The 19,801-nt window shown below is 55.9% G+C and overlaps 1 protein-coding gene across 3 annotated transcripts; it reads left to right on the top strand.

The window, feature by feature from the left end:
- Nucleotides 1-492: 492 nt before the first annotated feature.
- Nucleotides 493-19,643, top strand: ST3GAL4 (ST3 beta-galactoside alpha-2,3-sialyltransferase 4). 3 transcript variants are annotated; one of them, XM_072918288.1, is made up of 12 exons: nt 493-577; nt 8,676-8,873; nt 15,241-15,313; nt 15,819-15,888; nt 16,438-16,521; nt 16,628-16,725; nt 17,085-17,145; nt 17,374-17,469; nt 17,546-17,735; nt 17,832-17,975; nt 18,069-18,212; nt 18,595-19,643. In XM_072918288.1, exons 3-12 carry the CDS (start codon nt 15,298-15,300, stop codon nt 18,679-18,681), a joined length of 990 nt encoding a protein of 329 aa, XP_072774389.1. In that variant the 5' UTR covers nt 493-577; nt 8,676-8,873; nt 15,241-15,297; the 3' UTR covers nt 18,682-19,643. The 3 variants fall into 3 exon arrangements, with proteins under 3 accessions (XP_072774389.1, XP_041576835.2, XP_041576834.2); XM_041720901.2 differs by lacking the exon at nt 493-577 and having other exon boundaries at nt 8,676-8,736; XM_041720900.2 differs by lacking the exon at nt 493-577 and having other exon boundaries at nt 8,676-8,736; nt 15,819-15,900.
- Nucleotides 19,644-19,801: the final 158 nt, after the last annotated feature.

Genomic DNA, 19,801 nt, shown 5'->3' with positions numbered 1-19,801 from the left:
AGAGCGAGGTGGCCTGACATGCTGCATTCCTGTGGCGAGGATTAATTTATTTTCAGGAAGAAGAAAAATACTTAATATTTGTTGATGATTTTAAGCAAAGCCATCCCCAGGGCGTTTGTGTGTCAGCTCATGATGGTTTGAGCGTAATTTCATGGGGGTCCAGTGAGGGAGCAGTGCAAACCCCTTGGCTCCGTGTAATGCAAACCCCCTGGCTCCGTGTGAATCTCCAGCAGGATGAGCTTTACCCAAACCCCAAAATGTGCTGTGAGTCAATGTTAGCGGGTTTTGGGTGGGGGTTGCTTTGGGAGGGGCTGCCTAGAGCCGCAGGATTTTTGGGGGTCCGAAGGCCACGGGGAAGGCGTTTTGCTCTCCGTGCGGGGATGAGGGACCGGGCGCCTTCAGCTCCCGGGATGCTCTTCCCTTCCCTCCCTCCCTCCTTCCTCCTCCTTCCTCCTCCTCCTCCTCGCTCCGCCGCCCATCCCGCGCTGTGCGCAAGCGTGTCCGCCCCCCGCCCGCCCCGCCGGGCCGGCCCCGCATCCCGCACCGCCCCCCGCATCTCCGACCCCGCCGCCCCATGGTGAGTCCGCAGCCGGGGGTCCCGCAGCCCCCCGGCTCCCCTGGCGTGTCCCGGGCGGGTTGGCGAGTCGGGGGTGCTGAGCACGAGAAGAGGGGTGGGCAGCAAAGCCCCGGTGGTTTTGGGGCGCTGGGGCTCGGAGCGGGGCAGGGCAGGAGCTGTGCCCGCTGGCAGCCCCCGGGCAGGGTTGGCATGGGGGGTGCACACTGCGGGTATGGGGGTGCTCCCCGCTCACCCCAGCCCGGACCCCATCGGAGCATCCCACGCCTTTGGCATCGATGTCCTGGCGAGCGCGGCGCATGGGGAAGGGAGAAAGTGGCTTTAATTCTACGTTTTGTGGGTTTTGGAAAAATAATCATTATGGTTATTTTTCTAATTAGTGCAATTAATCAGCGCCTGAAGTGTGCGTGTGGGCAGCGGCGGGAGGAAAATCCCCGCTCTCCCAGTGCCCTTCCATCTGCTGTCTCCCCATTCCCGGCAAACAAACCCCTCATCTCGCCGGGAACAGACGGCCCTTGGCATCGCTCCTGCCCGTGGCCACTCCCGGGGAAGGAGAGCCCACCCCGAGAGCCCCGGAGAGAGGGTCTGGCATCTCCTCATGGCACGGGTGGGCTCCTTGCGATGGGTCTGGGTGGTTGGAATGCCCGGGCTGGGCTGGGCAAGGGAAAACCCTCCCGGAGGCCCTGGCAGGGGAAAACGTGCCCCGTGTGCGGCTCAGGACAGCACCGCTCCCCTGCGGCACAACGGGCTGAGGAGGATTTATTAAGTGGTCTGAGGTTTTCCCCCATCCCTGAGCATCCTCTGACTGGTGGGTGGCTGTGCTGCCGTAGCCTGGTGATCCCAAAGGGGTAGGAGGGGTCCCTGCCGGTCCCCCACCCAGTGCTGGTGTGGACAGAGCTGCTGGCAGCAGGATCTGGGCATGTTCGTGCAGGATAAACCCTGTCCCGTCGCACTGCATGGGCCTGGAGCCCTCTTCTCCCACGGGGCACGATTGTTTCCAGGCAGAGATGAGGATGCTTGCCCTGAGACCAGCAGGAAAAGGACCAGCTGGACCTTTCCCCATTGATCTTTTCATGTCAGGTCTTTGCAGGGTGAACCAGTGGTGCTTGATTGTTCTGGGGAGTGGAGAACAAAGGAAAGTTCTTCCTCTGGGTGTTTTTGGTTTTTTTTTTTTTTTTTTTGTGTTCCTCAGCTTGGACACCATCTCTCCTGTTGGATCAGTAGGGTGATGCCCGGTGGGTTGATGCTTGGCCAGTCTGATCTCCATCTCTTGGTGAGATGAGCTGAATAAAGTCTTGTGGTGGAACTTTTCGGGAAGCTCTGCTGAATTTCCCCCTTTCCTGCTGGGCTCTCCCCCTGGATGCTCCTGGAGGCAGGAGATGGATTGCCCAGGCTTTGCCAGCTGTCCCTGCCAAGGGTGTCCATGGGACAGGCACCCCAGGCAGGCCAGAACCTGGCATCAGTGTACAACTGATGGTTTAAGTGTCCTCTTCCCACCCGGGCTCCTAACGATGTGTCCAATGTTTAATGAGCTCCTTATGTCGCTGTAAGCTGTAGGGTGGGATCAACGTGCTTTGCTGGACTCTCCCTAACCCCTGTCCCTAATTGTCTGCATCATTAGAGGGCTGCTTGCTCTTCCAGCTTCAGGCAGGGAGGTAATAGCAGCTGCTCCAGCGAGGCATTTCTGAGAAATATGCCTCTGCAAATGTAAATATGAAAGGAGGCACTGTCTGTGGACACTGCTTTTAAGGGATGTCCACTATGGAGATCTGAAAGTAGGGTGTGTTCCACAGCTGGGATTGGAGCATCCTCCTGGAGGATCCACCCTGGAGGGAAAACATCCATTTGGAACTCTGGAGCAGCTGTACTCATGTCTACAAACCTGTATTTTTATAGCTTGTGTCATCCCTGTTCTTGCAGCCTGCATCAGAGGTGGATGCCAGGCTGCAGGATGTGGGAATGTGAGACCAGTGCCCTCCCCGTGCGTTCAGAGGTTTCCAGCTGGCAGCGATCCTCAGGTTGAGTCCTGCTAATTAATTATTTGGCAATATCTCTAAATCCCATGTATTCTGTTGCTTATTCTCTTTGATGAAGTGATGGTCCCATTGCTTTAGCTTCGAATATTCCAGAGCTGATGCAGGCTGGCAGCACGGAATCTGCTTCTCCACAGCTTTCCCTATTGTGCCATTTTTTTTTTTAATTTTTTTTTTAAATTTATTTAATGTTATTTTTCCCCTTTCATTTTTTTCCCTCTGGATGTAGCATCAGTGTAAGGAGCAGGGATGTGGTCCTGTTCCTGCAGAGGCTGGCATCCTGGATTCACCGGGTGCCCTCTGGGATCCTCTCTACCCATTCCAGTGTGGGACCCCTCCCCCCATATGCTCCCCCAGGGACACTTGCGTGAGTGGCTTTGGTTTTGCAGTGAGGAAAGGAAATTATCTGATACTTTCATGCTGCTCGTTGCAACTTCTGGTTCTCTATTTTTTAGTGTTTCTTAAGTTCCTGTCACTTTCACACTTCTCTGTCCTCCACCTGTAATCCTCCTTTTTTTTTTTTTTTTTCTGAGTTTTTTCTAGGAAAATTCTGTGTCTTCTTGGGAGGGAAGAGGAAAAAAACCCCAGTACTTGCTAATCTCTTGCTTTTCCAGCTGCTGACCCCTTGCATGTGACTGGGGTTGGGCTGGAAAGTTTCCTTGGAGGAAGGAGAAAGGCATTTGGCTGTCAGGGAACGGAAAAACCAAAGGAGCCGCTCTCCATCCTGGTTTTCCTCCGGACTGGCGGATGCTCGCAGCGCTCTGGGGCTGCTCTCCAGGATGTGTTTTGCCTTCTGCCGGAGTCCCCCGAGCCCCTGGGCTCCGGGGGTGGGATGGGGCAGGAGCTCAGTGGGGCTGGGGTCTGCCTGTCCCACATGGATCTGCCTGCTGGGAATTGCTCTGCTGGGGTCTGCCTGTCCCACATGGATCTGCCCTGCTGGGAATTGCTCTGCTGGGGTGTCCAGTGAAGGCGGTTGGACCAGCTGCAGCTCCCTGGGCTTTGACTTGGGTGAGTTGGACCAGCTGCAGCTCCCTGTGCTTTGTCTCAGGGAAGACTGGAAGGGGCTGGGGACTCCCCACCCTGTCAGCTCCTTGTGGAGGACTGCTCGGTCCAAGCCAGGCTGGCCATCTCCATCGGCTCTTCCGTGCCATCCTGAGGATGCTGCGATGCTCCTGGACCATCATGGGATGTTTGGAGGAGGGATGCAGTGATCCCAGGGCTGAAGGAAGACTCCTGACACCACACCAGAAGTAATTTCCACAAATCCATGGAAGGATTTCTGCACCGTTTTGGAGTTTTGGTTTCTTTTTATTGCAAGTCAGAACAACCCTAAATCACCAAACCACATCTGGATATGACCATGCAGGAAGCTGGTTTCCTATCCCGTTTTTTGCAGGTTTAAAAACACTTATCTGTGCTGAAGTTTGGTTCTTCTCTTTAATCCTGGGTCTGTGAAGGAGGCTTTAACCTGAGCTCACGCCGTTGGAATTCCCTGCTGCGCCAGGGAGAGAGAGGCTCCTTGCCTTCAATCGCTTCCAGATGCCATTCCTGGTCCTGCTCTTCCCCTTGCAAAATGTCTCCCCCAGCCCGTCGAAGTTTTCCCAGCCGGATTCGACATCCCAATATCCGGCCAGGCTGAGTAAGCTGAGCCTTAATTTTTTAACCAGAGCCTGATGCCAGCGGTGAGAGGTTGGAACTCACCCCGTGGTGTTGCACAAGCCGGAGCCCTGGGGTGGATCCTCCGTCGGGGTTTGAGCTGCTTGCGACATCGGGTGGTTTTTAAATTTCTTTTAAAATGGAGGTAAATGAGCTGGGATGGAGTTTGGGGTTTGGGATCCCTTGCTGCACCCTCTGCCCACGTTACCAATGGGGCAGAGCTTCCCTCAGCCCCAAAATGGCAGGAAACTGAGGCAGGAGGGTGCTGAGCAAGAGTTGAGGAGTCTTAAACGCTGCTCTGGTGTTTTGGTGATGCTGTGTGACCCAGCCAACCCAGCATTCCCACCACGGGTCATAAAACACCCCTGGATGGGGATTAAACCCCCAGCACAGCAGCTCTGTGGATGTTGGGCTCATCTGACCCCCCTGGCTTGTGGTCTGTGGGTGAGATTTTGTGACGTGAGGATGGATCAGACCTGTCTGTGTTGGGAATGGAGGAAAGCACTGAAGCATTGAGGGGAAAATGAGAAGTGAGGGAGAAAAATGACGAGAGGGGGGATGCAAGTGAGCTTTGGGGATGCAGGACTGAACAGAACTAAGGTGTGGGAAGTGGGACAGTGTCAGAAATTAAGGGCAGAGAGGGGTTTTAGGGGTTAAATGTGGAGCTGCCTTCGAACAAGGCATCAGGAGCAGAGCCAAGGGCTGGGAATTCCTCAGGCCCATCCCAGTGCGATCACCAGTGCTGCTTCCAAACCAAAAAATAGACGGGAAAAAAAAATCACAAAGAACTGTCTGTTCGGGCATATTCGGGCTCAACAGGTTTTGCTCCTGGGCGGGGTCTGGTATTTGGGATGGGGGAACTGAGGGTGGCCAAGAGCCCAGCTGTCAGAGCAGGCTCTTTATGCAACAAAAAGATGCGATTTGTCCTCAGAAATCTTACCCTGGGCTTCTTTTCCACTGCCTTTTTTCTCGTGGGGTGACGGCAGCCCTCAAGGGCTTGGGTGGTGCAGACAGTGTGGGAAGGGATGGGCAGCTCCTGATGAAGGGCTGGGGAGCTGGGGGGGGATTTTCAGTTAAAATATGGATGAACACAAGGTTTTGGAGCCCCAACACCTTGGCACCTGCCCCAGGTCGCACTGCCAGAGCCCTGAGTCCTCCTCACATTTGGCTTCTTCAGCTTCCTGGTGGTCCATTGGCATCTGCCCTGGAGCTGGGGCTTCCCCAGCCCCTTTGCTGCCTAATTAACAACTGTTGCTGCATAATCCCCCCTGCATTTACAAGTAAAATTAACAGATTATCTGTATTATGCAAACGCAGCTTTAAATCTTAATTATTTATTTGCATGGGGTGTCTGGAAATCAGCAGCACTAAGCCTGGGGATGCTGTTCTCTTGGAAGTGCAGACTTGTGCTAGGAAATGAACCCAAAGTAGGCTTTTTTTGGTATGGTGGGTGATGCTTAACACCCCAGCTTGGGAATATGTCTATTTTTTCCTTTAATTTTTTTTTGGGGTGGAGGGTGGTTATTGTGGGAGGCTCATCCTTAAATAGCAGTGGTTTATTTTTAGGTCGGTCGCTGCTTTGGATAATCCGGCCTGGCTGGGCAGCTTTGCTTTTCTTCCCATTCTCAGGGATTTGATAGAAATAGGTTTATTAAATTATTTTATTTTTAATAAAATAGTTGAATAAATTTAATAAATTATTAATATAATTAAAGAAACATATGGTTGAAGGATGGGGGTTCTCCTGGTGGTTGCCCTTTTGTGCTGTCCTGGACAGAGAGCATCCACGGGGATGACCATTAGTGAAACCTCTTCCCAAAGTGTAATTCCCACACTGGAATTACAACTTTGGCTCGGCCAGAGGCTGGTTGGGAAGCAGCTGGATTATCTCCCATTAAATACTTGCTGAATGAATAAGCTGCTGGTCGCGGGGCCATAGCGACTGGGGTGACGTGAGGGATGTGCCGGGCTTGGAAACACCTCGCTCCTGCCAGCTGGAGACGTTTTCTCTGGAGGAGGATGAGCTCACCTGGATTTTATTCCCCTCCCAGCCTGGCTTTTGCTCTCTCCCCCCTCGGGAGGGAATTTTAACCGAGGGAGGCTGGCGATGGAGCACCGAGGGACAGACGGACGGACGGCTGCCTCCCTGCAGGTCTGGCCAGCGCCTCGTCTCCATCTCCCCCTCCCCTGTTTGACCAGCCCTGCGGAGATTTGGTCCTCGATGGGGAGGATGGTGACAGGAGGCATTTGGAGGCTCATCCCTGCCCTGTGTGTGTCCCCTCCTGCCTCTGGAATATCCGTTCCTGCTGGGATGCTCCAACACTGGGGCTGAGCCCTCAGAGGGCCAGTTCTGGCTGGCTTTAGTCTTTAGCACGGGAATGGATGTGCTGACTGGATTTTTGTTTTCTTTTCCTCAAAGCCATGAGCATCCCGGAGGCAGATGTTAGGGAGTGGTCAGAAGGTGCCTTTTACCCCTCAGATTTGGAAATTATTATTTAAATGATTAAACTGATAGGCAGGAGAGGAAACTGAGGCTAGCAAAGCAGCTGGAGAAGGAAAGGAGCAAAATCTGGCTTGTTTAGGCCTTCTTGAGGGGTCTGGGATGTGTGAAGTTGATTTCCCGCTGGGATCAGCTGCTGGATTGGTTGAGCTGCCTGTGGCATGTGGTGAAAACGGCGACTCCTGACCTGGTGGACACTGGAACTGTGATGGGACTTTTCTGGACCTTGGGCTGGGAACATCCGATTGCGTGGGCTGATGGCAGGGAAACCACTGGGGTGGCTGGAACCTCGGGAAGAGCAGCAGCAATCCAGCTCCTGGCTCTTCCAGTCGAGCTGGAAAGACCAGCTTAGGGCAAGACCTCGGATCCACCAGGATCCTGCCTGGCTGATGTGCTTTAAGGTATAGCAGTCTCCTGCCACCCAGGGCTGCAGGATCCTCCTGGAGCCCCCAGGCAGCTCTGAACATCCTCATTTCCACGGGCAGGGGCTGATGCTGTGCCATGAAATGTTTTAGCAGGAGCTCCCTAGGGAGGGTTTAACCTTGTTAGTGGATCCTATAATTCACAGCTCTAAATGAAAAGGCTCTGTGTCAGAAGCAGCAATGTTGGATGCTCTGGTGGATTCAGGGCTTCTGGAAGGACCCTGGTGCCAAAGGTGAATTTTGTGGCCTCAGGTGCATTTGGTTTGGCTGCTGATTGCCCTGAGCCCTTGGGATTAATTGCCTCCCAAGGCAAACATGGCAGGAGGAAGTGAAGGTTCTTTGGGCAGAGAGGGAAGATATGACACTGGGATGGAGCCATCCCTGTCATCCCAGGGCATGTGCAGAAAGCCTGATCCCTAGCAAGAGGAATCCATGAGAAACCATCTCAGGCTGCTGGGTGGTTTCCATCCCCACCCCTTGGACAAGGATGTAGCCCTGTTCGTTAAATTAATGGGATATTAAGAGAGGAGCATGCTGTGGGGAAGGCTTGCACCTCTCTCATCTCTGCTTTTCCTAGCTAGAAAAGACGGAGAGAGGTGAGGAAACTTCTGGCCCTTCAAAGCTTTCCCTTGGAAGCACCTTCCCTGCCAGGGCTTAGGGAGCAGCTGACAGAGGGAGGCTTGGCTTCCTCATCTGCATCACTGTTTCTTGCACTGAAATGAGCCCACATTCCCTCTCGTGTGTTTTTTTGGGGGGAGCCATGGCTGGCACCACACCCCATCCATCCCAGGGGCACAGGGAGAAGGGCAAAGCTGCTGCCCTGGGGCTAACTGGGGTAGCAGTGGGCTCGCTCCCCTGCCTGCCTGATTTCCCCCTACCTGGGATGGGAGCAGAGAGGTTTCTCTGAGTGGCACCATGGCAGGAGGGTTCCTGTGCGTGCCGTGGTTTCTCGGCAGGATTTTCCTCCCCCAAATCATAAGGATATTACAATGCTGGGTTAGGATGTGCAGTTTGGAAACTTTTGGGGGGAAAGGTGATAGATGCTGGAGTAAGGAGCGTTCTCTGTGCAGGAGGGCAGGAAAGCTGCATCCCTTTTCCCTGGGAATGGGCACTGCTCCATCTCAGGGGTCTTCCTGCAGCTCGGAGTGAGTCAGGGGAGGGGATTTCGGGGTGAAAGGCCGAGGGATGTTGGGGAAGCCGCGGCGAGGGCTGCGCTGCGATTGGCCGCACCGCCTCCTTAAGAGCGGCGGGAGCCGGCCCCGGGGAGCCGCTGCCGGCCGAGGTGGGTGGGAAGGGGGTGGATTTTGGAGGCTTTTCGGAGAGCTCACCCTCGGGTGAGACCTGTGCCGGCTGGCCGGGGCTGCCCTGGCCCGGGGCCGGCCCCGCTGGGCGCTCCGGGCTGCCGCGGCCGGGATGCGCGGCGGTCCCTGCATCCTCCGCAGGCGGCTGCAGCCCTAAGGATGTTCTCTCTTCTCGCCCTCCCGTCTCAGGGGAACAGAGCACGGCCGCGGAGATCCCGCCGAGCTCCCGCCTGGACCAAGAGGACGGGCCGTGAGTAGCTGTGACTGCTGCCAGCTAATCCCCGCCCTGCTGCGACTGCCTTCAGCCTCTCCCGCCGCTGGGGATGCAGGAAAAAGTCTCCCTGGGATGGGAATCCTCCTCCCTGTGTGGGTTAAAGGAGCACTGAGGTGATGCTGGGGGTGATTTGCTCTATATGTGAGAGAAAAGAAGAACCCAGGGGATTTGGGGCTGACCAAATCAGGCTGTGGGGTTGCTCTGGCAGTTCCGCTCCTCTAAATCTGGTGCAAAACAGGAAACAGAGGAGAAACGGTGGGGCTGAGGTTAAACGTGAGCCTTGCAAGGGGGGTGGCAATGGCATGCAGCTTCTGAGCCCAAAAGGGGACCCTCAGAGTCCCTCAGGAGCTCCCTGCAGGATAACTCAGCCCTGGAGCTTGATATCCCTTAATTTCCCACCCCTTTTCCCAGGAGAGCTGGTTAATTGCTTGAGTTTGGATTGGGTATGGGCTGGAGCATCTCATGGTTTAGTTGGTTTAGTTTTTACCTTCTAGAGCTGTAAGGGAGTGGTGCTCCAGGTGGGTGTTCTGCCTGCTGCTCCCAGCAGAGTGAGGAGAGGCTGCCTGCACCCTGCCTGCATCCCCAGCTCACTGCCTTCCCTTTCTGCTGCTTTTTTGGGGGGAGATTGAACCCAAAACACGGGCTCAAAGCTCTGTTGCCAAAGCCGCCTTTGCTGTTGCTGCTGCATGCCTGGGTGATCCCTGAGGGTGGTGATACCGGAGAGTAAACACGGCACCGAGGTGAGCGTGGCAGCAAGGGGGGGTAGGACGGGGCAGGTGGGAGAAGAGCGTGCCTGGATCAGTGTCAGGGGATCAGGGATGAAATCCCACAGGATTATCACTGCCCTCATCTCCTTAGCAGGGGCTTCTCACCCCATGGGTGGCTCTGCTCTCTTCAGCAGCTCGGCCATAACCTCCAGGTGTAGCAAGCTGCATACAGCAAGAGAAGGTCTTTATTTTAGTGTTTTAAATAGCAAAAGAGTGATTAAACCTATATAATAAAAAGAATCATATGTAATCTCTTAACACTTTATCTTAACTGTAGCCCTGTAGCTCTGTGATGGCCTGAGGTTACCCCAGAGCAGTGAGATACCCACATAGCCGGTGTTTTGGGGCTGTAGGAAGGGATTTGTGTCCCCTCCCTTTGTTTTTTCTGCTGCATGGATTGAAAAAAAAACATTGAGGGAGAGGAGAGGATGGAGCCAGGGCTGGTCTGAATTGCTCTGGAGCACATTAAAACCAACAGTGCCATGGGAAGGCAGAAGCAGCTTGGATTTATCCTGAGGACCTGTCACTGTGGAAGTACTTGTTGTCCCTGAGCTTATTTGCTGTCGCCACCTTCAAAATTGCAGCCTGGTCATGGGTAAATATTTTGTTAATACTCGCATGCCAAAGAGGGCTTGCTTTCCCTATCGTAAATCTTTGGCTGGGTTATTGTGTGCCCGGGATGCCATGGTAAAGGAAACAGCACTGCCACTCCGAGTAAGAGGCAATTAAGATTCCTTTAAAGATTCCTTTAAAGTGACTCGCAGGGCTCCTAAAATAGGATAAATGTGGGGATCAATGCACAGGCTGGGCTGGCTCCACACCCTCTCTAGGATCATGCCCAATGTCCAGTGGAGTTGATTTTTGCAGTACTGTGCCCTCACGACCCTCTTCAGCCCCCCAGCCCACGGCACTGCAGCTCTGGCTCTTGACATTGCTGTGCTCCATGGTTTTTGGAATCCCTTGCCCCCTCCCAGCATCCCTGGTGCCCCTTTGGTATCCCTCTCTCCCTCTCGGAGGGGTCTCAGATCTGCTCTTGGGTTTGCATTAGTGGTTGTGATCCCACAAGGATTTTCTCCCCAGCTTGGAAACAAAACTCCCCGAGCACCAGGAGCTTGCAGCAGCCGGGGCGAGGAAAGTTTGGGATGCCAGGCTGGGGATTTGGGTGTCTTTGATGCTCTGCCAAGCCCAGGCAGGGCTGGATCCTTTCCCTGCAGGATGGCCCCCGGCCGCCTCCCAGGTTGCGCTCAGGCTCCGGCACGCGCGGCTGTGCCGGGGCAGGGCCGGGCTTGGATGATCCTGGGGCTGGAAACTGCTTCTGTGGGGGTCCTTGCTGTCCTCCAGGGAGCACAGGATCTGCCCTGCTGGTTCCCAAAAGCTCCATGTGTGTGGAAAGCTGGGGAGAGATGGTGTGGCTGGGATTGAAGGGGTCTGTGCTGGCCTGTCTGTCTGTCTCCCTTTGGTTCCCACTGCTGAGAGTGAATCCTTAGGGACTGCCAGTGCATCCTTTCCTCAGGTGCTATCCAACTCTCCTTCAGTTAAAAATAAAGATGTGTTTTTTGGGGATAAACTGTCAGAGATGCTTATTTTTCAGTGAGCATCCTTCTTAGCCAGGAAAGCTGCAGCAGGCAGTGGGTGGCTCCGTGTCCCGTGGGCATGTGGGATGGGACGGTGGGAGCACAGGAGAGGTGTCCTTGCCTCCTGTCATGCTTTTCCCAGCCCATGGGTTACCATGGAAACATAAAAGTACCAAAGCTGCTGGTCCATGATGCTTTGCCAGGATGGCCTGGGATCACCATCCATCCATGCTGGGATGGTGTGGGGGAATTTATAACCACTCCCCACATCCGTGTTCCATGACATTAAATTCCTATTTTCCTTTTTTTTTTTTTTTTTTTCGCTGGGAGCAGCTTGGCAGGTGCTTGCTCCCATTTTTTGGATTGACATGCCTTAAATCTGGAAATGTTGGAGCCATTGAGGCCATGGGGGGAGATGGAATGGGCGGGTGGAGATACAGGGATGAGCCTCTCTGTGTTCCCTCCCTTCAGGAGGGTTGGTCTGTGTGGGTGTTGCTGGCATCTCCCATGGACACGGTGAAACTGGGAGGCAAAACGCTGCTCCAGGTCAGGGGCAGACAGGGAAACTCCACAAGGCTTGGACACCAGCTGCCTCTGCAGCATCCTGGGATGGGGCTTTCCCAGAACAAGGGGTGGGGAAGGGAGTGGGAGATGGGGAATGGGCCGTAGGGCTTTTGGAGGCTTTGTGCAGCGATAATTGCAGCCCGCGGTGCTGTGGGGGTGCATCCTACAGCATCAAAGAAGGGCTTTTCCAGTCACTTCTGCCAGCTGTGGGGAGCTGAACCCAGCGGGGACTTTCCCCTCAGCTTCAGGGCTTGGTGGGGCAGGGATGCTGCAGGAGGCTCTGAGGGTGCTGTGGTGGGACAGGGATGCTGCAGGAGGCTCTGAGGGTGCTGTGATAGGACAGGGGTGCTGCAGGAGGCTCTGAGGGTGCTGTGGTGGGACAGGGATGCTGCAGGAGGCTCTGAGGGTGCTGTAATAGGACAGGGATGCTGCAGGAGGCTCTGAGGGTGCTGGGGTGGGACAGGGATGCTGCAGGAGGCTCTGAGGGTGCTGTAATAGGACAGGGATGCTGCAGGAGGCTCTGAGGGTGCTGTGATAGGACAGGGGTGCTGCAGGAGGCTCTGAGGGTGCTGTAACAGGACAGGGGTGCTGCAGGAGGCTCTGAGGGTGCTGTAACAGGACAGGGGTGCTGCAGGAGGCTCTGAGGGTGCTGTGGTGGGACAGGGGTGCTGCAGGAGGCTCTGAGGGTGCTGTAACAGGACAGGGATGCTGCAGGAGGCTCTGAGGGTGCTGTGGTGGGACAGGGGTGCTGCAGGAGGCTCTGAGGGTGCTGTGGTGGGACAGGGATGCTGCAGGAGGCTCTGAGGGTGCTGTGGTTGGTCAGGGATGCTGCAGGAGGCTCTGAGGGTGCTGTGGTGGGACAGGGATGCTGCAGGAGGCTCTGAGGGTGCTGTAACAGGACAGGGGTGCTGCAGGAGGCTCTGAGGGTGCTGTGGTGGGACAGGGGTGCTGCAGGAGGCTCTGTGGGTGCTGTGGTGGGACAGGGATGAAGCAGGAGGCTCTGAGGGTGCTGTGGTGGGACAGGGATGCTGCAGGAGGCTCTGAGGGTGCTGTGGTGGGACAGGGATGCTGCAGGAGGCTCTGAGGGTGCTGTGGTGGGACAGGGATGCTGCAGGAGGCTCTGAGGGTGCTGTGGTGGGACAGGGATGCTGCAGGAGGCTCTGAGGGTGCTGTAAGAGGACAGGGATGCTGCAGGAGGCTCTGAGGGTGCTGTGATAGGACAGGGATGCTGCAGGAGGCTCTGAGGGTGCTGTAACAGGACAGGGATGCTGCAGGAGGCTCTGAGGGTGCTGTGGTGGGACTGGGATGCTGCAGGAGGCTCTGAGGGTGCTGTAACAGGACAGGGATGCTGCAGGAGGCTCTGAGGGTGCTGTGATAGGACAGGGATGCTGCAGGGGGCTCTGAGGGTGCTGCAACACTGGGGATGCTGTGGGGACCAGCAGGACCCTTTGGCAGTGCTCTCTCCAGCCACCCTACAAGGAGGACACAGGACCTGGCTCGGGGTGTTCAGACCTTTCTGCTTTCAGCAGCTGCTCTGGTGTGGGCTGTGGATCTGGGAGGGCTGTGGGCAGCTTGAACTCGTTCCAGAGGCACCAGGGGTGCGGGGGCAGCCGGGTGTGCTCTGCTTTGCACCGCATTCCCTGATGGCTTCACTGAACAACGTTTCTTCTCCTCAGGGATTATAAACCATGTTTGCCTTAGAAAAGTTTTGCATCAGGCCCAGCTTGTGCATACAAGCCTGGGAAAAGATCATAAAGCTGTCAAAAAAGATATTTTAAAAAAGCTGGTATGTAAAGGCAAACATTGCGGGCAGAGCAGATTTTCCCAGTGCTTTCACTGCTGGAAGGGGTGAAGTGTGCTTGGGTGGGTGTTTTGGCACCCAAGGGTGAAGCTGGGGGGTGAACCTGGTGCTAAAATCAGGTCCTGGTGCCCAGCAATTTCCAGCCCTGGGCAAACAGCCCCCCCAGGAGCAAACCCAGCCTCCAGCCGAGGCAGTGGATTTCCCCTTAGGGCTTTTGTGGCCGGTTTTACTAAGAACAAAACTCCCCAGGAAGCACAAGCTGCTTTTTCCCTTCCCCTAATTTTACTTTTTCCAAGCAATTGTAACATGTAAAGGGGTGAGACCCCCACTGTGCCTTCTCCCTGTATTGCTCCCACCTGTGAGGACCCAGCTGTAGTTTCATCATCCCAAGCAGGAGGGTTTTGTTGAGCTGGAAATTCAGATGCAGGATGAGAGCCAGTTTGGATGGGGGTTTACTTCCCCTTTCTGGAGCCCCCAGGAAATGATGGGGCACAATTATCCATGTTTTACGAAGGAGAAGTGGTTCAGAGGGAGGTGTTTTCATAGGGGACCTCCTCACCTGTCCCATCCCTCTGCTGTCAAATGGACACAATTTTCTTTTTCTAGTGTCCTGTCCCGTTGCTTTTAGTGTGGTTTAATTGTCCTTAATTGCCTTTTAATTGCTCTTCCTGCCCTTTTTAATTAATTATTCTCCTGCCCTTTTAACTTCAGAAGTCTGTGGCAGGGAAGGGAAGAGCCTGGCTCTTGTGGAACCTTCTCTGGCCCCATTTCTCTTCATTCTTGATGCATTTTTGCCCGCAGACCGTGGCCCTGGCCCGGCAGGTGTCAGGTCTGTCAGTGGCCCTTCCTTGGGCAGGGAGGGGGTGAGGTGGGTGCCCTTCCTTGGCATGTGAGTAATCCCTGGAGGCTCTGATGGGCAGGCTCTCACTGAGGGTTTGCATCGCCCTGCCCCACGTACACCTTTCCCCTTGGCTGGCATTCAGCACACCCAGACGTGTCTGGTCAGAGCCTGGAGGAGCTCAGTTATCAGGGGCAAAGACAAGCCCAGCTCTGAGCCTGGCTTAGAGCAGGGTTCACCCTGGGAGCAAAGCCTCCCCTGTACCCCAAAGCTTCTCCCACCTGGTAAGTTCATTTTCTGTCCTTGCTGTGTGCTGGTGGGATGGGATGAGCTGATCCTGGGATGGCTCCAACCATGGCTCTCTGCTCCTTATTCCAGGAGGGAGAGGTTTCAGAGGAGCACAAAAGAGTCCCCACGTCCCTGGGTAGTGTTTGTGTGGGCACTAAGCTCCAGCACCTCCTTTCCCCAGGCCAGGATGGGGGAATCCAAGGCGTTGGAGGTTCCCAAAGTACGTGATGCTCTTTGGTTTGGTCCTGCTCGGCTGCTCCTGTCCTTTCTGACTGGCTTTGTGGTGGCACATTAGCTTTGTATCTGCTGGTGCCAGGTGGGTCCTTAAGCTGAGTTTAAAGCCTTCCCCCATGGTATTTGGTGGATGAAACCCCATTGGGAGCTTGTTTTTCCTCTCTAATTATTTTTTTTTCCTTTGGCCTTTAATCAGCAGGGCTGAAGCTCCTTGGGAAGTGCTGCTTGCTTGGCTTTGATAAGCTCTCTAAACCAACCTTTTGGCAACAAAGAAATGTGCATTTAAATAAATAAATCCTTTGGGGAACACTTGCATCTGCTTGTCTGCAGATGCAGATGGGCAAGCAGGGGGTGATGCCTCTTGGATGGGGTTTTAGGATCAGCTCCGATGGTTTTTCCGTGTTCCTGCTGCAGGTGACCAGCCACAATGAGAGCTCTGGCCCCCGCCTGATCCCTTTCCTGCTGATAAAAATGATCAACAAGTCTCGTGAGTCCCACAGGGATCCCGTCTGCCTCTGTCCAAGCAGGGATGGGCAGCCTGGGGAATTTGTATTTGGGAATCTGGGGGCTGGATGCTGCTTTGCTGGGGTTCCAGTTGGGTGATGGAGTGTTGGGGTATCACAGGAGGGTATCACGGGGGGAGGGTGGGTTTGGGGTCCTTGATCTCTGGGCTTGGACACCCGGAACCCCTTGGACTTCATTGCACAGAAATGGGGTGGAGACACACGGAAAAGGGATGTTTGCCTAGGCTTTGATGAAAAGCAGTCAAGAGGAAACAGAAATGTCACAGGGGCTTTTAAACCTGGGACAAAGCAACCTGGCTCATCTTAGAGCCGCTCCTCCCCGGGCCGTGGTGCCAGCCGAACCTGCTCCTGAGGAGAAGGCTCTGCCACCCCGGATCTAGCTCAGGATGCTGTGGGGCCCCACAAGCGATCCTCTAAACCCCATGGCTGACACTGGTTTGTCTCTCCCCCTCCCCTCTGGGCTTGCAGGAGGGAAGATACTCGGGGTGCTGGCGCTGTTTCTGGTGATGGTTTGGTACTCGATCTACCGGGAAGACAGGTACATACAGCTGTGAGTGCTTCTTACTCAAGTTTAATGGACCTCCTGCCCTTTCCTTCACTCCTGGGAGGCAGCTGCTTCCTGCCCATCCCTCACGGGGATGCCAGAGCATGGCAGATTCCCTGGATCCAAGGGGACTGGGGAGGTGGCAGCATCCTTGGCTGCTGGAGAATGGGGGACACAGGCGAGGTTCCCCCTCGGTGTGTGGTGGTGGTTGGGCTCTGCGGGGTTTTTTGTAAATGCTGGTGCTTTTCTGAGCCCGGGAGGATGGAAAGCCCTGCTCTCTTCCCAGTGCCAGCGATGCTGATGGAGATGGGGAAAGTGGAGTGTGAGGTTCATGAGCAGAGCAAGAGAGACCTCTTCTGATGCAAGGCTGCAAGCCCAGCGATAAATGCCCAGGAAATGCCAGCCTTAAATCCGGCTGGAAATCTCTCTCTCACAGCTTGAATCCCACAGTGGGGATGCCTGGGGGTGCCAGAGCCCCTTTTGCCAAGAGGGGGCTGCAGAGGAACGGGCATCATTTGATTTAATTAACCTCTTCCTTTACAGCTTTTATTTCCCTGTGCAAGAAAACAACAAGACAACGTGTCCCCTTGGGGAGGTGGAAAAGAAAGCGGCGCAGCTCATTGGGAAGTGAGTTTTGGGGCTGGGAGCAGGGAGTGGGGGGGATGCAGAGCCAGGGCCCCCCTCCCTGTGCCATCCCTGATCCCAGTCTCACTGACCCTTTGCTCCTTGGCAGCTACACGAGGGACCACCCACTGTTCTTGCAGCTGAAGGACTATTTTTGGGCGAAGACGCCGTCGCTCTACGAGCTGCCCTATGGCACCAAGGGAAGTGGTAAGCCTGGCAGTGGTCTGTGGGGTCTGTCTGTCCGTCCTGCTGCTGCTCCTGGGGCTTCCACTTCCCTTTTCCTAAAGACATCTGCAGGTTGATTTTGTTGGGGACTATTCCCAAGTTACTTTCTTGGTTTTTAGACTCTGCAGCGAGTATCTTCTCACACATTGTGCCTCTTAAAAGAGTTTAGGGTGGGCCAGGTTTTACTAAGCTCCAGAAACAGATTATCTGCTTGAAATCGGGATTAACAGTAGGAGCAAATTCAGCAGGGATGGGGCAGCACTCAGAGTGTTGTGCCAGGCAGGAGCTGTCTCCCTCACCTTCCTCATCTTCCTCACCCTGTCCTTGCCCTTGCTTTGCAGAAGACATCCTCCTGCGCCTGCTGTCCATCACCCACTACTCCCTGCCCGAGAGCATCCAGAGGTAACACTGGGGTGGGTTTAGGGGCTTTTCTCTCTTTTTCTTCATCATTGCTCTCTTGGGGGTGGTTGAAATTTGTCTGTTGTGGGCCCAGGATTTGGCAAAGTGGACCTCTGCAGCCTAGGGGTGGTGGATGGAGCGTGGGAAGGTTTGGAGGCTGGACAACACGAGGTGGTTGCAATCAGCCTGGTTTTGGAACAGGCCTGGTTGAGACAGGGTTTTCTCTGGCAGCCTGAAGTGCCGGAGGTGTGCCGTGGTGGGCAACGGCCACCGGCTCCGCAACAGCTCCATGGGGGACACCATCGACACCTACGACGTGGTGATCAGGTACAGCCCCGAGCCCGGCCCTCTGCTCCCCCCAGTGCCACCCGCAGCTGGGGCTGACGCCTGCCATGTCCCAAAGGCTGAACAACGCCCCGGTCCATGGCTACGAGCAGGACGTGGGCTCCAAGACCACCATGCGCCTGTTCTACCCCGAGTCAGCCCACTTCGACCCCCGGGCCGAGAACAACCCCGACACGCTGCTGGTGCTCGTGCCCTTCAAGCCCATGGACTTCCAGTGGATGGAGGCCATCCTTAACGACAAGAAGAGGGTGAGTGTGGTGGGGAAGCGGGTCCAACCCCTCCCTGGCTGCTCCAGACTCCAGCTGTCATGCCACCCCACGCTTGGGGACATTGGCTTCTTGCAGGTTCGGAAAGGGTTTTGGAAACAGCCCCCATTGATCTGGGACGCCAACCCAGAGCAAGTGCGCGTCCTCAATCCCTACTACATGGAAGTAACTGCTGCTAAACTGCTCAACCTCCCCATGAAGCAACCACGGAAGGTCAAACAGGTAAGGGGTGGGGATGGCCAGTCACCTGCACACCCTGAGGGGGGTCAGCTGTCCCCGGGCAGCTCCCTGAAGGCTGTGGCTCTGTGTCCCCAGAAGCCCACCACAGGGCTGCTGGCCATCACCTTGGCACTGCACTTCTGTGACCTGGTGCACATCGCGGGCTTCGGCTACCCCGATTCGGCCAACAAGAAGCAAACCATCCACTACTACGAACAGATCACGCTCAAGTCCATGGCCGTAAGTGTGTGCCCCACAGTTTTGTCCCTGTTCCCCCCATTTTTCCCCCAGGAGATGGGATGTCAGCCCACAGAGCAGCGCCAGGATGCTGAATGGCACGGGAGGCTCTTCCCTCTCACTCCCCTCCCATGATGAAGGTTGAAGTTCACCTTTGGATGGTCATCATCCAACTTCTCTTGGTAGCCAAATGTCTTTGGAGGCACGGGGAGTTGGATCCATCCCCAGTTTATGTGTGAGAAGAGCTCGTGGACAGGGGGATTTGGTGGGGAGGGTTCTGTCTCTGCTTTTGGGGAGGGCAAGGTGGAGGGTGGGAAGGTGTGAGGGATGGAAGGAAAGCGCGTGGCCCAGACTCTGGTGTCACCTCCTGCTCCCCGTCCCGCAGGCGTCGGAGCACAACGTGTCCCACGAGGCCGTGGCCATCAAGCGGATGCTGGAGCTGGGGCTCGTCAGGAACCTCACCTACTTCTGAGGGCGGCGGGGCTGCGCAGGGACACCGTGCCCTTCAGTGAGGGGACACCATCCCCAGGGCGAGGAGACGCCGTCCCCTTCAGTGAGGGGACACTGCGCTGGCCCGGCTGGAGTGACCGAGGGCAGAGCATCGTTGTCACCACGGCCTGGGACTCCTGGAGCAGGGCCGGGGCTGGGGGCCGCGCTGGACCGCGGGTGCCCAGGGTGGGGCTGCTCCTGGGGGCGTGGGGAGCCCGGCGGGGCCGTGGCCCAGCGCCTTTTCTACTGACGCACTGAAGCTACCGAGGACTTGGAGGGGGTTTTTGGGGTAGGGGGGTCCTCCCTCCCAGCAGGCCTGAGGGGGTGAGTCGGGGCAGGAGCCCTTGCCCTGGACATCCTCTTCCCCTTAATTCCCTCATACACAGACGAGGGCCCTGCTGAAGGGCTGATTTTGGGGTCCTGGCCCCTCCCCTCCCCCCCCAGGGAATGGGAGCCTTTAGAGGCTAATGTTGCCTCCTCCCTGCCCTGGACCTCCCCCCAAATATTTAATTCCCTCCCTTTTTTTTTAATTTCCTTTTTTACTTGGCGGCCCTGTCCTGTGCCTTAGCGCTGGTGTAGGGACTCGTCCCCACAGCCCCCCTGGGTGGGGGCACCCTGGGGTGCTTGGCTTTCGGGATCTGCCAGGGCCCTTTGGTGGTGCAGATTAATTTAATTAATTTAAATGCTTATTTATGGTGGAGCTTTCACCCAGGGCCCGCATGCCACTGGTGTCAGGGACGGGGGGCCTTGGGTGGGCTGGTGTGTGCTTGGCTCCAGGGGTGGGCATTTGGGATGTCCTCCCACCATGGAGGGGTTGACTGGTGCCTTCTCCCTGTTGGTGTAGGGTCCCCTCTGCCCCCGTGGGGCTGCAGGTGTCGGGGGGACCCATGGATGGGGGTGTTGGGGCTCATGCTGGCACCCAATAAAGTCCTGGTGAGGCTGGGATGGGCTGGGTGCTCCTGGGGCACGATGGGGGGTGTGAGGGAGTTTTGGGGCTGCGAGATGCAGGGAGGGTGACCTGTCCCCATGCCATTGTGTCCCCGCATCCCCTTACCTGTTGTGACGCCCCATCTCCTGGCTCCCACGCTGGGCTTGTGGGGTCC

The sequence above is a fragment of the Taeniopygia guttata genome, chromosome 24 (assembly GCF_048771995.1).
Source record: "Taeniopygia guttata chromosome 24, bTaeGut7.mat, whole genome shotgun sequence".
NCBI lineage: Eukaryota > Metazoa > Chordata > Aves > Passeriformes > Estrildidae > Taeniopygia > Taeniopygia guttata.
Note: the sequence above shows the minus strand (reverse complement) of the source record. Positions and strands in the feature narration are given on the sequence as shown.

Coding starts and splice junctions, on each gene's coding strand:
- ST3GAL4 (XM_041720900.2), top strand. Junction 16,726..17,084: donor CTATGGCACCAAGGGAAGTG/GTAAGCCTGGCA, acceptor CTTGCTTTGCAG/AAGACATCCTCCTGCGCCTG. Junction 18,213..18,594: donor TCACGCTCAAGTCCATGGCC/GTAAGTGTGTGC, acceptor CCCGTCCCGCAG/GCGTCGGAGCACAACGTGTC.